At 50.5% G+C, this 16369-nt stretch overlaps 1 protein-coding gene across 1 annotated transcript in view; it reads right to left on the bottom strand.

Moving 5' to 3' along the window:
• Cngb1 (cyclic nucleotide gated channel subunit beta 1) overlaps positions 1 to 16369 on the bottom strand; it is a 76864-nt gene that overhangs the window by 55185 nt on the left and 5310 nt on the right. The window contains exons 6-11 of the mRNA XM_045143079.1: positions 14820 to 14856; positions 13102 to 13177; positions 11829 to 11868; positions 11382 to 11529; positions 9130 to 9205; positions 7683 to 7719 (exon numbers count right to left, since the gene is read on the bottom strand). Coding sequence (XP_044999014.1) covers positions 7683 to 7719; positions 9130 to 9205; positions 11382 to 11529; positions 11829 to 11868; positions 13102 to 13177; positions 14820 to 14856 — 414 coding nt within the window. The remainder of the gene's footprint in view (positions 1 to 7682; positions 7720 to 9129; positions 9206 to 11381; positions 11530 to 11828; positions 11869 to 13101; positions 13178 to 14819; positions 14857 to 16369) is intronic.

Here is a 16369-nt window from a genome sequence, read left to right as displayed (position 1 = left end):
GGGTGCCCTTCTCTCTCCTGGGTAGGGGCTCCACTCTCCTTCTTCAAGGGACTTCCTCATGGGGCAGAGAATGAGTGTCTGTCATTTTCAACATTTATCCAGTATACCCTGACCCCAGACCAGGAAGACTATCCCGGGTCTGGACTCTCAGGAGAAGCAGGGACAGGCAGCTGGGCAGGGTAAAGGGCACCTGAAATCCCAGCACTCCAGAGGCTGAGGCAGGAGGATCATACATAATACAGTTGTGCTCCAGGCCAGCCTGGGTCACACAGGAGGACCCTGTCTCAAAATTCAAAGAAGTGAGCTGGGCATGGTGGCACACACCTTTAATCCCAGCACTTGGGAGGCGGGGGTAGGAGGATCGCAGTGAGTTCAAGGCCACCCTGAGACTACAGAGTGAATTCCAGGTCAGTCTGGGCTAGAGTGAGACCCTACCTTGAAAAGCCCCCCCCCCACAAAAAAATCAAAGAAGTGAGTGTAGGAGGGTCTCATGAAGAACCGACGCCCACCCTGGACAGGTGTCAGGAAGAGGGGAGACTTTCTGGACATCAGGTATCCCCAGCGGTCTTAGTGGGCCTCAACCTGAGCATGGGTTAGTAATGGTGACTTCGTTTTTGATTTTTTTTTTTTTTTTTTTTTTGGTTATTAGAGACAAGGTCTTGCTATGCAGCCCAGACTGGTCTCAAACTTGTGATCTTCCTGTCTCCATCTCCAGAGTGCTGGGATTACAATATGTGCTACCACACCTGGCAGATAATAGTGACTTTAAATGGACATCAGCCTTGAGTCTTCGCTAGTGACCCTGGATGTCATCGCTGAGGGTGAAGCCTGAGGACTGTGGCGTTAGCACAGTCCCATTCCTGCATGCCAGGCCCCTGCACATGGGGCCTGCATGTGTCAACTCACTGGTCCTCACAGCAACCTTTCGAGATGAGAACTATTCTCCTCTTTTCATTGCCCTGGTTCTATATTCTATTCTCCATTTTTCAGATGGGCAAACTCCACTGTAATTACCATTTTCTTTTGAGAGGTGTTTCCTGTGGGCCAGGCTTGGATGTCTGGCTTCTAGCTTCAGATATTATCCCTCCCAGCCCACTCAGGAAAGGCCCATGCACACCCAGAACTGTTCTTCTGCTTCTCCGACACCACAAACATCCCTGGGATTTGACCCAGGAACTCCTCCAACTGTGAAGCACCCCAAAGGGGTGAGGACAATATTGTTAGGACAATATAGAACAAAGAGCCATCTCAGAGAAGCTAAGCCATGGGTCCTGGGCCACATGGCTATCAGAAGGCTGATATCCATAGATGTCAGGAGACCCACAGACCCACTTCCTTGGTGATCCGATCCAGATGCTAACGCGTCTATGAGTGCCTGCCTGTGTGGCACTGGGTGCCACTTCACACTGGGTACTATACCCCAGTGTCCCACTGTGCTTCTTTCCCAGCCTGCTTTCCTCCTCATTCACTCTTTTTTTCATAGGTGCTACTGGGGAGTGAGGCGATGAGATATGCCCTAGACTGTCCCATTGACAGCCAAAGATGCCCCAGCTCAGCACCCTGGTCTCCAGCTAGGAAGAGTAGAGACGGGGTCTACTGTCACACTGGGCTCTGGTCCCTCTCTGCGAGAGTCTGCTTCCTTCGCTTCTCCAAGGCCAACCCAAGGAGCCTAGTGACACTTGGCTCCGCCCAGCTAAACATCCCTCCTGGGATTGCTTATGGACACACCACCTTGGGGTCAGCAACTTCTCTGACCCTAGGGTTATTAAATAAGTTCTGACACTGACCAGTGGCCACCAGTAGCATGTAGCATCACAGAGAAAAGAGCTCTGTTTGCAGTAGGGGAGCCTCCTGCCGTGCCCTTAGGTCACCAGGAAAACCCAAGCCCTGGTTCAAAGATGTGAGACTCCCTTGCTCTAATCTAGGTGACACCTCCTGACACGTCCTCCACCCAGAGCGCTGACCCTCTCTCACTGTGCATTTCTGAACATATGGTACCAGCAGTCCCCATTACCAGAATCATTTGGGGAGGCAGTTGCTTCTGGGAAATGCAGATTCCCAGGCTTCCTACACCCAGTCGTGAGGTCTGGGGTGGGCTGTTCTTCATGGTGGACCCCAATAGTATTTTTAATTTTATTTTTATTTATTTGAGAGAGAGAGAGAGAGAGAGAGAGAGAATGGGTGCACCAGGGCCTCCAGCCACCACAAACAAACTCCAGATCCATGTGCCACTTTGTGCATCTGGCTTATGTGGGTCCTGGAGAATCAAATCATGGTCCTTTGGCTTTGCAGGCAAACGCCTCAACCACTAAGCCATCTCTCCAGCCCCTCCCTAATAGTTTTGGATGCTTTGATTGCTTTCCCTGCCCCCATTGCTTGCTCAGGGCTGAAGTAAGTAAAGTCTGGCCTCTGCTCAGCCACCTTACATGGCTTCCCATTGCCTATAGCCTAGTCCACAAGTCACACCCCAACTCCTTTGTTCCTCAGGGGTCGCAAACTCAAATGGTGGATCCAAATACAGGGACAGGTGGTAGCTGCCTGGAGGTGGCCACTGTAAGAACCAGAATGACTCCGTCTTTGGACTCTGCCATTACATTGTAACCCTCTATTTTCCAAGAGTGACTCAACCACCCCTCCCAATTATCACATTCCTGGAATGACCTGGGCCACCTGTCTGATTATCACTTCTCTGAAGTGGCCCAAGCCCTGATGCAAGGTAGACTGCACTGCAACCAAGGGATTCCAGTGAGCCCTACGGTCCCCTAAGTATCCCCTAGTCTGGAAGGGAAAGGCTTCTCACCAGGCCTGCTCAGCGCCCTTCTCAGACGTTCCCAAGTAAAGCCTGTCCTGGCAGTTGAGCCGAGTCTTCCCTCTCACTTCCTTCCTGTTCTCGCAACAGCCTCGGCTGTTCAAACCATCCTCATAAACACAGGGTAGCCCTTCCAGCCAGACCTTCCTTTCCAGTTTCTGAGGGAAGCCAGGCTTTTTCTGTGTGAAGCCAGTTATGGTTGTTTGAGTGGAAACTGTTCCCATAGCCTCATGTGCTTTTGAATACATGGTCCCCAGCTGGTGGCAATTTGAGAGAACTGTGGAGCCCTTGGGAGGTGAAGCCTTGCTGGAGACGCTGTGTCATGGGGCCAGAGCTTGAGGATTATTAATCCAGCCTACTAGCTGTTCACAGTCAGCTCACTCTGGCTGCTTCCTCCCAGCTGGTATGACAAGATGTCGTGTCCCAGCTGTCTGCTGTGCCATGCTTTCCCTGCCATGGTGAAGTTCCCCTGGAACCTGTGCGCTGAAATAAATCCTTCCCTCCCAAAGCTGCTTCTACACAGATGTCTTTCCCCAGCAACAAGAAGGTAACTGCTACACCACTTGATTTTTTTTTTTTTTTTTTTGACGTAGAGTCTCACTCTAGCCCAGGTTGACTGAAAACTCACTCTGCAGTCCCAGGCTGGCCTTGAACTCACAGTCATTCTCCTACCTCTGCCTCCTGAGTGCTGGGATTAAAGGCATGCAACACCACACCTGGCCTACACCACTTGATTTCTAATTATTTTTGTTTTATCTTTATTTATTTATTTGAGAGGGAGAGACAGAGAGAGGAAGAGAGAGAGAAGGGGCAGGCCAGGGCTTCCAGCCACTGCAAACGAACTCCAGACATGTGCGCCCCCTTGTGCATCTGGTTAACGTGGGTCCTGGGGAATCGAGCCTCAAACTGGGGCCCTTAGGCTTCACAGGCAAGCGCTTAACTGCTAAACCATCTCTCCAGCCCACCACTTGATTTTGAAATGCTGACTCCCTGATAGAAAGAAAGACACCAGGGATCAGCAGAGATCTCAGGGCTCTGGCAATTTCTTCTTCCAACACAGCCCCAGTACCTCAAGCCATACCTATTCAGCCCATCTCCTTTTAAAACTTAAATATTGCTGGACTAGTGGTGCACACTTATAATCTTATCTGTCTGAATGCTGAGGCAGAATGGAGAGTTTGAGGCCAGCTTGGGCTGACTAGCAAAACCCTGCCTCAATAAAAGAATAAAATTGCCAGGCGTGGTGGCGCATGCCTTTAATCCCAGCACTTGGGATGCAGAGGTAGAAGGATCGCCGTGAGTTCGGGGCCACCCTGAGACTACATAGTGAATTCCAGGTCAGCCTGAGCTAGAGTGAAACCCTACCTCTAAAAACAAACAAGTAAACAAAAAAGAATAAAGCCTAAAACTTGTTTCAGCTTTATCCCAAGCAAGAAAATCACAAGGTCACAGGCTTGAAAATCTAGTTCGTGTTTTTTAATGTCAATTATAATGTCTTGTCACTGGTGGTTCCCTGCTTGTAGAGGAAGAGAACATGGCCAGGCCTCAGGAGATCCACTGGTGGGGGAGTTGGGTTCTACAGAGGCATAGATGTGCAGGACACCCCATGAAAACTGTGTGAGCTCAGCATCAAGGCCTCTGTGGGGCCACACTAACTACCAGGAAGGCCTCCTGGTATCTAGCCTGGATCCAGGCTCCCTATGCCTGACCTTGCCCTTGCTGTGGTCTGGATGCTATGCCCTGGCCAAGAGCCCTCAGAGGGCCTTTGGGGCTGTCGCTGGAGACTCTGGTTGACTTTGTCCTATCTGGGAGTTTGAAGAGTCAGGAGTTCACTGCTCAAGTAGGGTGGGGATCAGCTGCCACTACCCCCTGCCAAAGGTCTTCTCTTCAGGGTATCCTTCTGTCCTTTATCCATCCATTCGTTTGTCCATCCGTCTCCCCAGCTCCCCTTCTCCCTTGTTTCAGAGGCCTCCAGCTGCTGCCACCCCTGAAACGAAGGAGGAGACAGAAGGGTAGGCATCTGGGTGGGCAGGCGAAGGGATGGATAGATGAATGGGTGGGTGAGTTGATAGGTGGGTAGGTGGATGGATGAGTGAATGGGTGGGTGGACTGGTGGGTAAATGGGAGAATGGGTGGATTGGTAGATGTGTGAGTAGATGGGCAGATGTGTGGGTATGTGGGTAGATGGGTGCGTGGGTGGGTAAGTGGATTGATGAATAGATGGAAAGATGTGTGGGCAGGTGGATAGATGGGTGGGTGGGTGAGTAGATAGGTAGGTAGATAAATTGAGTAAGTGGGTGGATGTGGTGGTTTGAATCAAATGTTCCCCATGTGTTTTGAATGCTTGGTGGCAATTTGGGCAGTGGAGCCTTGCTAGAGGAGGTGTGTTGCTGGGGGTTGACTTAGGGGTGTCATAGCCAGATCCCCCTTTCCAGAATTGGGCTCAGTCTCTAGCTGCTGTTTTCTACCTGCTGTGGCACAAGCGATGCTCATCCATGTTTTCCCCAGCCACCATGAAGTTTTTCCTTGAGACTGTCAGCCAAAATAAATGCTTTCCTCCCAGCAATGGAAAGGCAACAACAACCGTGAGTGGATGGATGGATGGATGGATGGATGGATGGATGGATGGATGGATAGGTCAGAGAACAGAATAAGGGAAGGAAAAGGACGTGCATCCCCCATTCCCTTACTTCCCCCATGTAATGGGTTGAATGGTGTCCAAGTCCTACGCTATTACCGGTGAATTTGGAAATAGGATCTTTGCAGATGTGATTGCTCTCAAGATGTCACAGCAAGAGTCTCCTAGATTTGGGGCGAGCCCCTGACCCAGCAAACACATGGCCTCCAGATGACAGAGGAGCAAAGGGGACAGGGCATGCAGATACCCAGAGGAAAAAGCCAGGCAGCAGGGCAGAGACAAGAGGGAAGCTAGGGGCTGGAGAGACGGCTTAGTGGTTAATGTATTTGCCTGCTAAGCCAAAGGACCCTGGTTCGATTCTCCAAGACCCATGTAAGCCAGATGCACAAAAGGCACATGTATCTGGAGTTTGTTTGCAGTGACTGTAGGCCCTGGTGAGCCCATTCTCTCTTTCTACTTTCTTTCTGTCTCAAATAAATAAAATATATGTTTATAAAAAAATAAGGAAGCTAAAAGTCAGAGTGGCCCAAGATGGGGCCTCAGGAGGGCCTGACCCTGCCGGAACCCCCATTCTGGACCCTGAATAGGGAGGACACACCTCTTCTGTGGTAAGCTTGCTGTGTGCATTATTCATGACAGTCCCAGAGACAACCATCCAGGCTCCTGTCCCTGTGCCAGGCCTATAACCACTGTTGCCTGGTGTCCACCCAGGACCACGTGTTCCAAAAACTGCAGGGGGCCCTAACTGAGCTGGTTAAGAACCCTGCATCCTTGGGCTGGAGAGATGGCTCAGCAGTTAAGGTGCTTGCCTACAAAGCCTAACAATGCAGGTTTGATTCCCCAGTATCCATGTAAGTCCAGATGGTGCATACATTTGGATCAACCACTGCCAGGTTGTGGAGGGTCTAGTTCCTGCTACACATGATTTGCCCTGTGTCCTGGGCAGGTGTCTTGGTTCTCTGAGCTCTGTCCCTTGCCTGCCCCAACAGTGTGGGGATGCTTCCTCTGCACATTCTTGGATGTTCAGAGCCCCATGAGAGACCAGACATGTCATACTAAGGCTGGCAGAGTCCCTTCCCCTTCATGATGTGGTCAAGGCTACTGTGAACTGTCTTGCCTCCCGTGGCCAAGCCACTTGTCTGTGTCCTCCTAGCTTCAAAATGGTCACCCAGCTTCAGAGTGCTAGGACCAGACATAGCATTGTAGACCCTGTGGGGACAGGCCCTGACCAAGGTCTGAGGGCGTGTGTCCAGGAGGGAGCAGGGCCTTCAGCACACACAGGCCTGAGAACAGCTTTGCTTACACCCCAGGAACCCACCACAGCCCAGTACACAGGCCCATTTGCCCATCGCTGTTTGTTGAGTGAATGGGTGGATAAACGCCTATCTATCACTTTCCAGGACTACAAAGGGAAGGAAAAGCCGCTTCTGGGCTGGGAAGATGGCTTAGCAGTTAAGGCACTTAGCTGTGAAACCTAAGGATCCAGGTTCCATTCCCCAGTACCCACGTAAGCCAGATACATGTGGTGGTGCATGCATCTGGAATTCCTCTGCAGTGGCTAGACACCCTGGTGTGCCAACTCCCTCTCTACTGCCTTTTTCCATAGATAGATAGATAGATAGATAGATAGATAGATAGATGGATGGATGGATGGATGGATGGATGGATGGATGGATGGATAGATAGATAGATAGATAGATAGATAGATAGATAGATAGATAGATAGATAGATAGATGATTGATTGATTGATTTAAGCCAGTTCTCACTACTGTCCTACTGCCTGACTTCAGTACTCTGTTCGGCAATCCTAGGGCCATATGCTTCCTCAACCCACCACAGGGGTGGCCACCCCCAGGTCAAGGACCTGGAATCCCTAACATCTGGTTTTCCAGGGATGCCCCGCCCTTCACCTCATCCAGCCACCTAGACTCTACTCTGCCAAGCCCATATGCCCAGCTGCCAGAGCCCAGCCCCCACCTCTAGGACTACTGCCAATGGGAAAAGGCTGTACACTTGGCCTTGGGACTGTTCTGCAGGCGGAAGCGGAAGCCAGTGTGTGTTGCGTGAGGGGCGGGGAGCAGCATTGACTGGCTCCAGCTCCCAGGACAAGCTGGGCACGGGAGTGGCTCTCAGCTCCAGGTCAAGCGACACCAAGTATGTCCCCAAGTCAGACCTGAGGATACCAAGCAACCCTCCCAGAGACACACACAAGGACCCATGAGTGTGGCACTTACCGGTCTGCACGTCACACGCCCCAGAGCAGCCAGGCTCCTGCAAGGGGAGAAAAGGGTGGAACTGCCACAAATGCTTCCCATGCCTCCTGCTGCATCCCACTGAAACCCTGCAGAAGGCTACTGCCTTGGGTAGCTGCTCCCGACTCCCGCCGGAGGTCTTCGGCTGCTCTGCTCCCTATCCTTCTGGGACCCCAGCTTTGACCCACCTGGACACCTGCCCTTTCTTCTGCTCCCTTTATGAAACGGCACCCCCTTCCTTCCCAGCGCCTGGAAGGACTCGCCACACTCCTACTATCCCTGTTCCTCCCCAGGGCCTTCTGTCACTGGGGGCACCTCTATCAGCTGATGGGTTCTGCCACGTGCCCCCTTTTATACCTTAGAAATCTCTGAAGGCAATGCTCTCTATATCTGAAGTGACAGCAGTGTGTGTGTGTGTGTTACTTCTAGCACCTTCTGCCTAGCTTTCCCCATGTAGGAGTTGGCATGGGGGTGGGGGCAGGTGGCGGGAAAGGCCAGGATGTGTATGTGGGACAATTGGCTTCTGACTCCCCGCTAGGATCCTGATTCACTTATCTGGGCTTCAGCTCTCAAATGGATCCCTGCTGTTCCCAGAGCCAATGAGGGAGGGTGGGGGGCTTTTGCTCCACAAGGCATGATGGGGTGCCATAAAGTAGCTATAGCAAGGGAACCTGCTCAGAGGGGTGAATGAGGGCCTTGAGGGACCCAGCAGGCCAGGACTTGTCCAGGCCCTCCTCCCTCTTGGGCTTAGATATCTTTGCTTACATAACTTTCTTGCTTTCTCACAACATGGAATGGTGATAGGGAGTTATCAGCACATCATTTGCATGGGACAACTGAGGTCCCCAGAGGACCAGGGCTCAGGTCATAGAGCCAGGCTGAGATTGGGCCTCCCACCTCCCAGATCCAGATGCTCCTATGAGAATGAGCAGTTGTCCTCAAGAAGGAAAGGCCAGACCCCCAGGATACTGGGGGAGAAAAGAAAGGGATGGCTGAAGCCCTGCTCTGCCATGCTAGCTGCCAAGAATGCCCACAGGGCCTGTGGATTTCCGTGAGCTTCACTTCTTTCCAGAACATTCTAGCCCCCCCCCCCCGTCTTTGCACATTCATGATGACCACCTCCACTAGAGAGCCTCTCTTGATGCTCTAAGGAAGGTCCATCTCTGCGCCCCACTGCATGTATGGAAGTGCTCCCCCACCCCAACCCACAGACTATGTTCCTGGCAGGTGAAAGCGGACCAGTGTTTCTCTCAGCCCTGTGGTCACAGTGTGTGAGCAAGTACGTATGCAGATAAGCAGGCTGCAAGGCTGAGTTTTCATGAGTGGCTTTCTTCTCTCTATGTCCCCACCCCAAGAACCAGGGCCAACCACCCCATCCTCATCTGAGTTCCCAAGACCCCTTCTGCCACCACCCAGGGCCCCCACATACCTGCTCCTCAATTTTCCTGTGGAGCACTGGCTGTGGCAGGGCCATCTCCAGCCTGTGCAAGAGCCACGCTATCAACCTGCAGTGGAGAGATAGGCTGAGTCCACACCGGAAGCCTTCAAATGGGGACACCTTCCTGGGAGCTGGCAGATATGCCAGAAGCCAACCCCAGGTTCCTAATCCTCCCGTCTTTCCCAGGCAGCCCCAGCAGGTGGCTTAACTCAGCTCCCGCCTGCTCCCCACCCCAGGTGCATTTCCAGCCTCTAACACAGTGCCCGGGTGCAAGCACTGGGCAACACCCATTCCCGCTTTAAATGCATGTGTAACCTTGGGCTCAGCAACTCCACTTGTATTGATTTATTCTGCACCGTTACTTGTGAAGTTCCAAACGATGCGCACACATTTCGCTTGCATAAAACGTGTGAAAGTGAGTCTAAATGTCCCCTGGGTACTGAAATAAGCACGAGTACAGGGGCTGGAGAGACGGCTCAGTGGTTACGGTGCTTGCCTGCAGGGCCGAACAACCCAAGTTTGAGTTCCCGGTATCCACGTAAAGCCGGATGCATAAAGTGGCACTTGCATCTAAAGTTCATTTGCAGTGGCTAGAGGTCTTGGCACACCCATTCTCTCTCTCTCTTTCCCTCTCTCCAAATAAGTAAATATAAATAATTTTTTTGAAAGCTAGTACATCCATAGAATATTGTGTAGCTCTTTGCAGCTATTGAAAGACTGAAGTAGAGCTATGTTGATAAACCACCCGTGAGGTGGCTGGAGGTTAACTCAGTTGAGAAAGTGCTCACCTCACAAACAAGAAGTTTTGAGTTTGATCCCAGACCCAGGGAAGCTGTTGAGTGTGGTAACAGTTTCCTGTAGTCTCAGCACTGGGGAGGCGGAGCCAGGAGCATCCCTGGGGTTTGCTGGCCAGCTAGTGTAGACTAACTGGTGAGCTCCAGGCCAAAGAGAGACCCTGTCTCCACAGAGCTGGGCAGCATTCCTGAGGATGACACCTGAGGTTGTCCTCTGGTCTCCACATGTATGTGCACACATGTGCCTGCACACCCATACACACATGCACCTATACATACATGAACAAGCATGTTAACACAAAAAAAATAAAATAAAATAAAATAAAGACATAACCACCTCCAAGAGACTTTAGAGGTACTCGACTACAGAGCTACACCTCAGCCACTTGAGGACCTTTTAAGTGAAAAAAAGTAAAGCAAGGTATAAGGGTATACATGCAGTTTGCTCTTAAATGTGTGGTTTTGTTATGTGGGGGTGGGGGACTGTGCCTACACATGTATGTGTAGAGTATTGTAGCATGGTACGTAGTGTGGTGTGTATATCCCATATACACGGGGGCAGAGTATTATATGTGTGGAGCATTATAGTGTGGTGTGTATGTGCCATCTACACATGTGTGCACAGATATGTACATGCGTGAGGCAGAGAATGTCGGCCCCTCCGCTACAGCCCATCCCTTCATCCCCTTGAGCTAGAGTCTCTCCCTGAGTCATAGCTCTCAGCCTTGGGGCCCCAGGACTTCTCTGCTCTCCACCCCTCACACAGGATAGGGTTACAGATGTCCACAGGTGTGGTCTCTCAAGATCACCCAGCAAGCACTCGTACCTGCTGATCTGCCCAGTCCCGTTACTTGTTTGGCTTCACTATGAGACGGGGGCTGGTTATAGAGTGCGAGCGACCTTCAACGTGCCATTCTCCTTCCTCTGCCTGAGATCTGGGAGCACAGGAAGCCCAGGCCTAACCCCACCCTTGGCTGAGGGAAGAAACAGGCCGATCGAGACTACCAAACGGTTGATGGCTGTATCTGGAGACGGCTCCAGGGAGAGAGCTTGGATTTTCTCCCCAGAGCACATGTGAATTTTCTAATTTGGTAAAAGAGTTTGGTAAAGGTTATGTTTTAAACAATATGTTATTGTTTTTGCAAGGAGAGAGAGGGAAGGGGAGAAAGAGAGAATGGGCCCATCAGGGCCTCTTGCCACTGCAAATGAACTCCAGATGCATTCACCACTTTGTGCATCTGGCTTTACATGGGTACTGGGGAAATCAAACCTAGGCCATCAGGCTTTGCAAGCAAGTGCCTTTAACTGCTGAGCCATCTCTCCAGCCCAAGGTTGGGTTTTGCTAGCAAGGTCCTCTAAGCGCTGAGCCATCTCTCCAGCCCCGGGGGGCGGGGGATTTGAACTGAGGCAAAGCACTTATCCTGCCCCATGTGGCATTTAGGGGCTCACCTGGCAGGGTCCCCGGGTGGTGGAAGGGAGGAGACGTGTAAGCCAGGCTGGGTCTCTGTAGCTGGATCCTCCTCAGGTTCCAAGGCACCAGGATTGGGTAGGGAGGGGCTCTCTGGGGGCTCAGTCTCCACGGGCAGTACTGGCGGCTCTGAGTAGTGGGAAGAGCAACGTACTAAAACCCCACAGCGGAGCTTCATTCAACCCTCTCAGGGTGCAGATTCTAAGCCCCTTTGGAACCACCCCAAACAAGCCCAGTGTCAAACAAGAAGGGGATGGAGACTTGTCTAAGACCCTGTGAGGTCCAGGCCTCTGGCATCCCAGCTAGTAATAGGGTGCGAGTTCCTGCCCACTCTCTCCCTGACAAGATCTAGGATCCCCACGATCTCAGCTTTCCCCCAACCCAGCCTTTGACTACCCAGGTAGCCCCTCCCCACACCCTGCCTGTACCTGGGTCCAAGACAGCATCTGCAGGCTCAGCCTTCAAGGCCTGGATGACAGAGGACAAACAGGGAAGTGGGTCACAGTCAAAGGCAGCCCTGTGCACACTCCACCCCGTCCACTGTGCTCTGGTGGCAGACGTGTGTGTGTGTGTGTGTGTGTGTGTGTTGGTTAACTGCCAACCTTACTGGATTATTTAGCATCTCCATTGAAACACACTTCAGAGAGGGTCTATGAGGGGGTCTCCAGAAAGGTTTAATGAGGTGGAAACACCCCTCCAAATGTGGGTGGCATCATCTATGGGCGACCATTCCAGACTGCATAGAAAGGGGAACAGCGATCTGAGCACCAGCATTCACCTCTCTCTCGCTCCTTCTTTTTGTTTTTTTTTTTTTTGTTTGTTTGTTTTGTTTTGTGTTTTTGTTTGCTTTTCAAGGTAGGGTCGCACTCTAGCTCTGGCTGACCTGAAATTCACTATGTAGTTTCAGGATGGCCTCGAACTCACAATGATCCTCTTACCTCTGCCTCCCAAGTGCTGGGATTGGAGGTGTGCGCCACCGCACCCGGCTCTCTCTGCTTCTTTTAAAAAAAGTTTTTAAGAGCTAGAGAGATGGCTTAGCGGTTAAGTGCTTGCCTGTGAAGCCTAAGGACCCCAGTTCGAGGCTCAATTCCCCAGGACCCACGTTAGCCAGATGCACAAGGGGGCACACATATCTGGAGTTCACTTGCAGCGGCTGGAAGCCCTGGCATGCCCATTCTCTTCTCTGCCTCTTTCTCTGTCTGTGTCTGTTGCTCTCAAATAAATAAATAAAATTTATTTAAAAAATTTTTTAACATTTTTTAAACTTTAAAAAAAAATATTTTTATTTATTTGAGAGACAGAGAAAATGGGCATGCCAGGGCTTCCAGTCACAGCAAACAAATTCCAGATGCGTGTGCCACCTTGGGCATCTGGCTTACGTGGGTCCTGAGGAATCAAACCTAGGTCCTTTAGCTTTGCAGGCAGTGCCTTAACCACTGAGCAATTTCTCTGCTTCTTGACTGTACACACAAAGCAGGCAGCTGCCTCACACTTTACCGCCACGTGTGCCTTCCCTGTCGTTAGTGACTGCACCCTCTCAAACCCCCTTTCTAAGCTGCCTTTATTGCACCAATAAGAAAAGTGGCTCTGCTCTGCCCTCAAATACCCCAGCTCTGTGAATGATGCTGCAGGTTCTGAGGGACGGGCATAGTCTCTAACCTGCCCGGGTGGTCTTCTGCCACCCTCTGACTTTCCACTTACCTCAGAGGGCTTGGGGGGCTGAGGTAGCACTTTCTCCAGGTTATGTTCCAACCACCTGAGCAGCCATGGGCTGAGCCTGTGGGGGGACCAGGGATCAGCAAGTAAGTGGCCTGAAATAAAGGTCACCCACGCTACCTTGACTGCCCACTGGGCATTTAGGCCAGGCCAATTTTCCATGCCCTGAGCAATGAAGGAAGGAAGGAAGGAAGGAAGGGAGGGAGGGAGGGAGGGAGGGAGGGAGGGAGGGAGGGAGGGAGGGAAGGAAAGAGGCTGGCTATAATCAACATGACTCATGCTGGGCATGGTGGCGCACGCCTTTAATCTCAGTACTCAAGAGGCAGAGGCAGGAGTATCACTGTGAGTTTGAGGCCATCCTGAGACTACACAGTGAATTCTATCTAGGTCAGCCTGGACTAGAGTGAGACCTTACCTAGAAAAAAAAAAAATCAACATGACTCAAATCATAAAGTGGATGCTTCAGGCTTGCCAATGTAAGACACACAGACCAGAAAGCTTCTCAATTAGTTGGCAATAGCAACTCATTACTGACTTTACACAAATTTCTAGATTTCTAGCTTTCAGGATGTTTTTGTTTTGTTGTTTTTAAAAATATTTTATTTATTTATTTACAAGCAGAGAGAGAGAATGAGAGTGAGAGAGAACTAATGAGTGTGCCTCTCACCACCACAAACAAATTCCAGATGCATGTACTACTTTGTGCATCTGGCTTTATGTGGGCACTGGAGAACCAAACAACAGGTCATTAAGCTCTACTGGCAAGCACCTTAACTGCTAAGCCATCTCTCCAGCTGTTTTCCCTTTCTTTCTCTCTTTCTTTCCTTCCTTCCTTCCTTCCTTCTTTTCTTCCTTCCTTCCTTCCTTCCTTCCTTCCTTCCTTCCTTCCTTCCTTCCTTCCTTCCTTCCTTTCTTTCTTTCTTTCTTGAAGCAGGGTCTCCCTCTAACCCAGGCTGACCCAGAACTCACTCTGTGACCCAGGCTGGCTTTAAACTCATGGTGGTTCTCCTACCTTGGCCTCCTGAGTGCTGGGATTAAAGGCATTCACACCATGTCCAGCCCTCGGTTTTGTTTTTGAGGCTGAGTCTAACTATGTGGCTTCAAACTTGTGATCCTCCTGCCTCAGCCCACACAGTGCTGGTGTTGCCAGCATGAGTCATCACGTCTAGGTTGATTTCTAGCTCTTCTTAAAATGCCAGAGGTGCTGACCACACAAGCCTGCAGTTACAGCAGGCAGAGGCGGTTGGGACTACGCGGGGCTCCTCCCCTGAGTAGGTGTTCACACCCCTGTGTATGTCACTGTCCCCACTAGCCTAACACCCTCATTGATGAGCTAGCCACTCCTGAGAAGTCAGATGCTGTGAGGATGAGACAATTAGATAGCCAGATGTCTCCCATGGTGGTCCAAACCCTGCTTGCAGGTGCCATGTGAACCCCCCCATGAAGCCCTGTAGGAGGGGTTTATCCATGCTCCCCCTCTCCTCAGAGGCATCCCCATCCAGAGTGCCCAGCAAGCAACAACAATGTTCCCATTCTACAGATGTGAAAAGTAAGTTCCAAACGAGGGAAGAAGCATGGTCTTGGCCACACATGGAGATGGCAGCAGATCCTGACCCTGAACTCAGAACACCTGCTCTGGGCACACTGCTTGGCCCACAACATATACTACAGACGACTTTGAACCCTCAGTGACAGGGACTTACCCGGTGTCATGGATCTCATTGGAGCCATCTGCAGACCCTGAGGGTAAGAAAATAGAGAAGGATAGGAGTCAGGGAGTGGAGCGATTGCATGGTGGACATGAAGTTGCAATTAGATATCTTAGAAGTCCTGGCTGTACAGTAATGACCACAGACAGTGATTGAGTACTATCTATCTCAACAAGCTAGAAAAAAAAAGAACTCAAGTTTTCACCAAAATAAACAATAAATGCTCAAAAAGATAAATAAGTTGAACCTGCTTACAAATGCATACATGGGATGAAACATCATTGGTACTCCCATTAAGATGAACAATGTTGTGTTTTATATATTAATTAAAACATAAATTTGAGGGGCTGAAGAGGTGGTTTAGTGGTTAAGGTGTTTGCCTGCAAAGCCTAAGGACCCAGGATCAACACCCCAGTATGCACATAAGCCAGACCCATAGGGTGGCCCATACATCTAGAATTCATTTGCTGTGGCTACAGGCCCTGCCACACCCATTCTCTCTATTTGACTCTTCTATTTCGGTCTCTTTCAAATAAAGAAAGAAAGGAGCTGAAGAGATGGCTTAGCGGTTAAGCACTTACCTGTGAAGCCTAAGGACCTCGATTGGAGGCTTGATTCCCCAGGACCCATGTAAGCCAGATGCACAAGGGGGGGCGTACGCATCTGGAGTTCATTTGCAGTGGCTGGAGGCCCTGGCACGCCCATTCTCTATCTATCTGCCTCTTTCTCTCTCTGTCACTCTCAAATAAATAAATAAATAAGTTTTAAAAAGAAAGAAAAAAATTAAAAATATAAAAATAAGCTTGAAAGCCAGGCATGGTGGCACATGCCTTTAATCCCAGCACTCAGGAGGCAGAGGCAGGAGGATCACTGTAAGTTTCAGGCTGCCCTGAGACTACACAGTGTATTCCAGGTCAGCCTACTTCGAAATATAAATAAAGAAATAAACTTGGTCTGAGGTGGTTGAGTGGCTAAAGGCACTTGCTTGTGAAGCCTGTGCACACACGTGTGATCCTCACCAGCACCGTGTAAAGTTGGATGCAAAGTGACGAGGCCTGTGACAATGGGAATCCAGAAGACTCTGAGGTTCACAGAGCAGATGGCCTAGTGTTTGTTTGCAGTCCCAAGAGACCCTGTCTCAAGAAAGGTGGGAGGGGCTGAGGAGATGGCTCAATGGTTAAAGGCATTTGCTTGCAAAACTTGCTATTCAGGGCTCATCTTCCCAGTACCTGAGTAAAGCCAGACACACACTCACACTTCTTAATTAATTAATTTAAACAAAGAAAGGTGGGAGAAGAGCACAGATACCATGAAGTTGTCCTCTGATCTTCATGTGCACACCCATACACACACCCTCAATTAATTTTTTTGTTTATTTTTATTTATTTATTTATTTGAGAGTGACAGACAGAGAGAGAAAGAGGTAGAGGGGGAGAGAGAGAGAGAGAATGGGCACACCAGGGCCTCCAACCACTGCAAACGAACTCCAGATGTGTGCGCCCCCTTGTGCATCTGGCTAACATGGGTCCTGGGGAACCGAGCCT

Source organism: Jaculus jaculus, chromosome 1 (genome assembly GCF_020740685.1).
Source record: "Jaculus jaculus isolate mJacJac1 chromosome 1, mJacJac1.mat.Y.cur, whole genome shotgun sequence".
NCBI lineage: Eukaryota > Metazoa > Chordata > Mammalia > Rodentia > Dipodidae > Jaculus > Jaculus jaculus.
The sequence above is the reverse complement of the archived record's forward strand: the minus strand, read 5'-3'. Positions and strand labels throughout refer to the sequence as shown.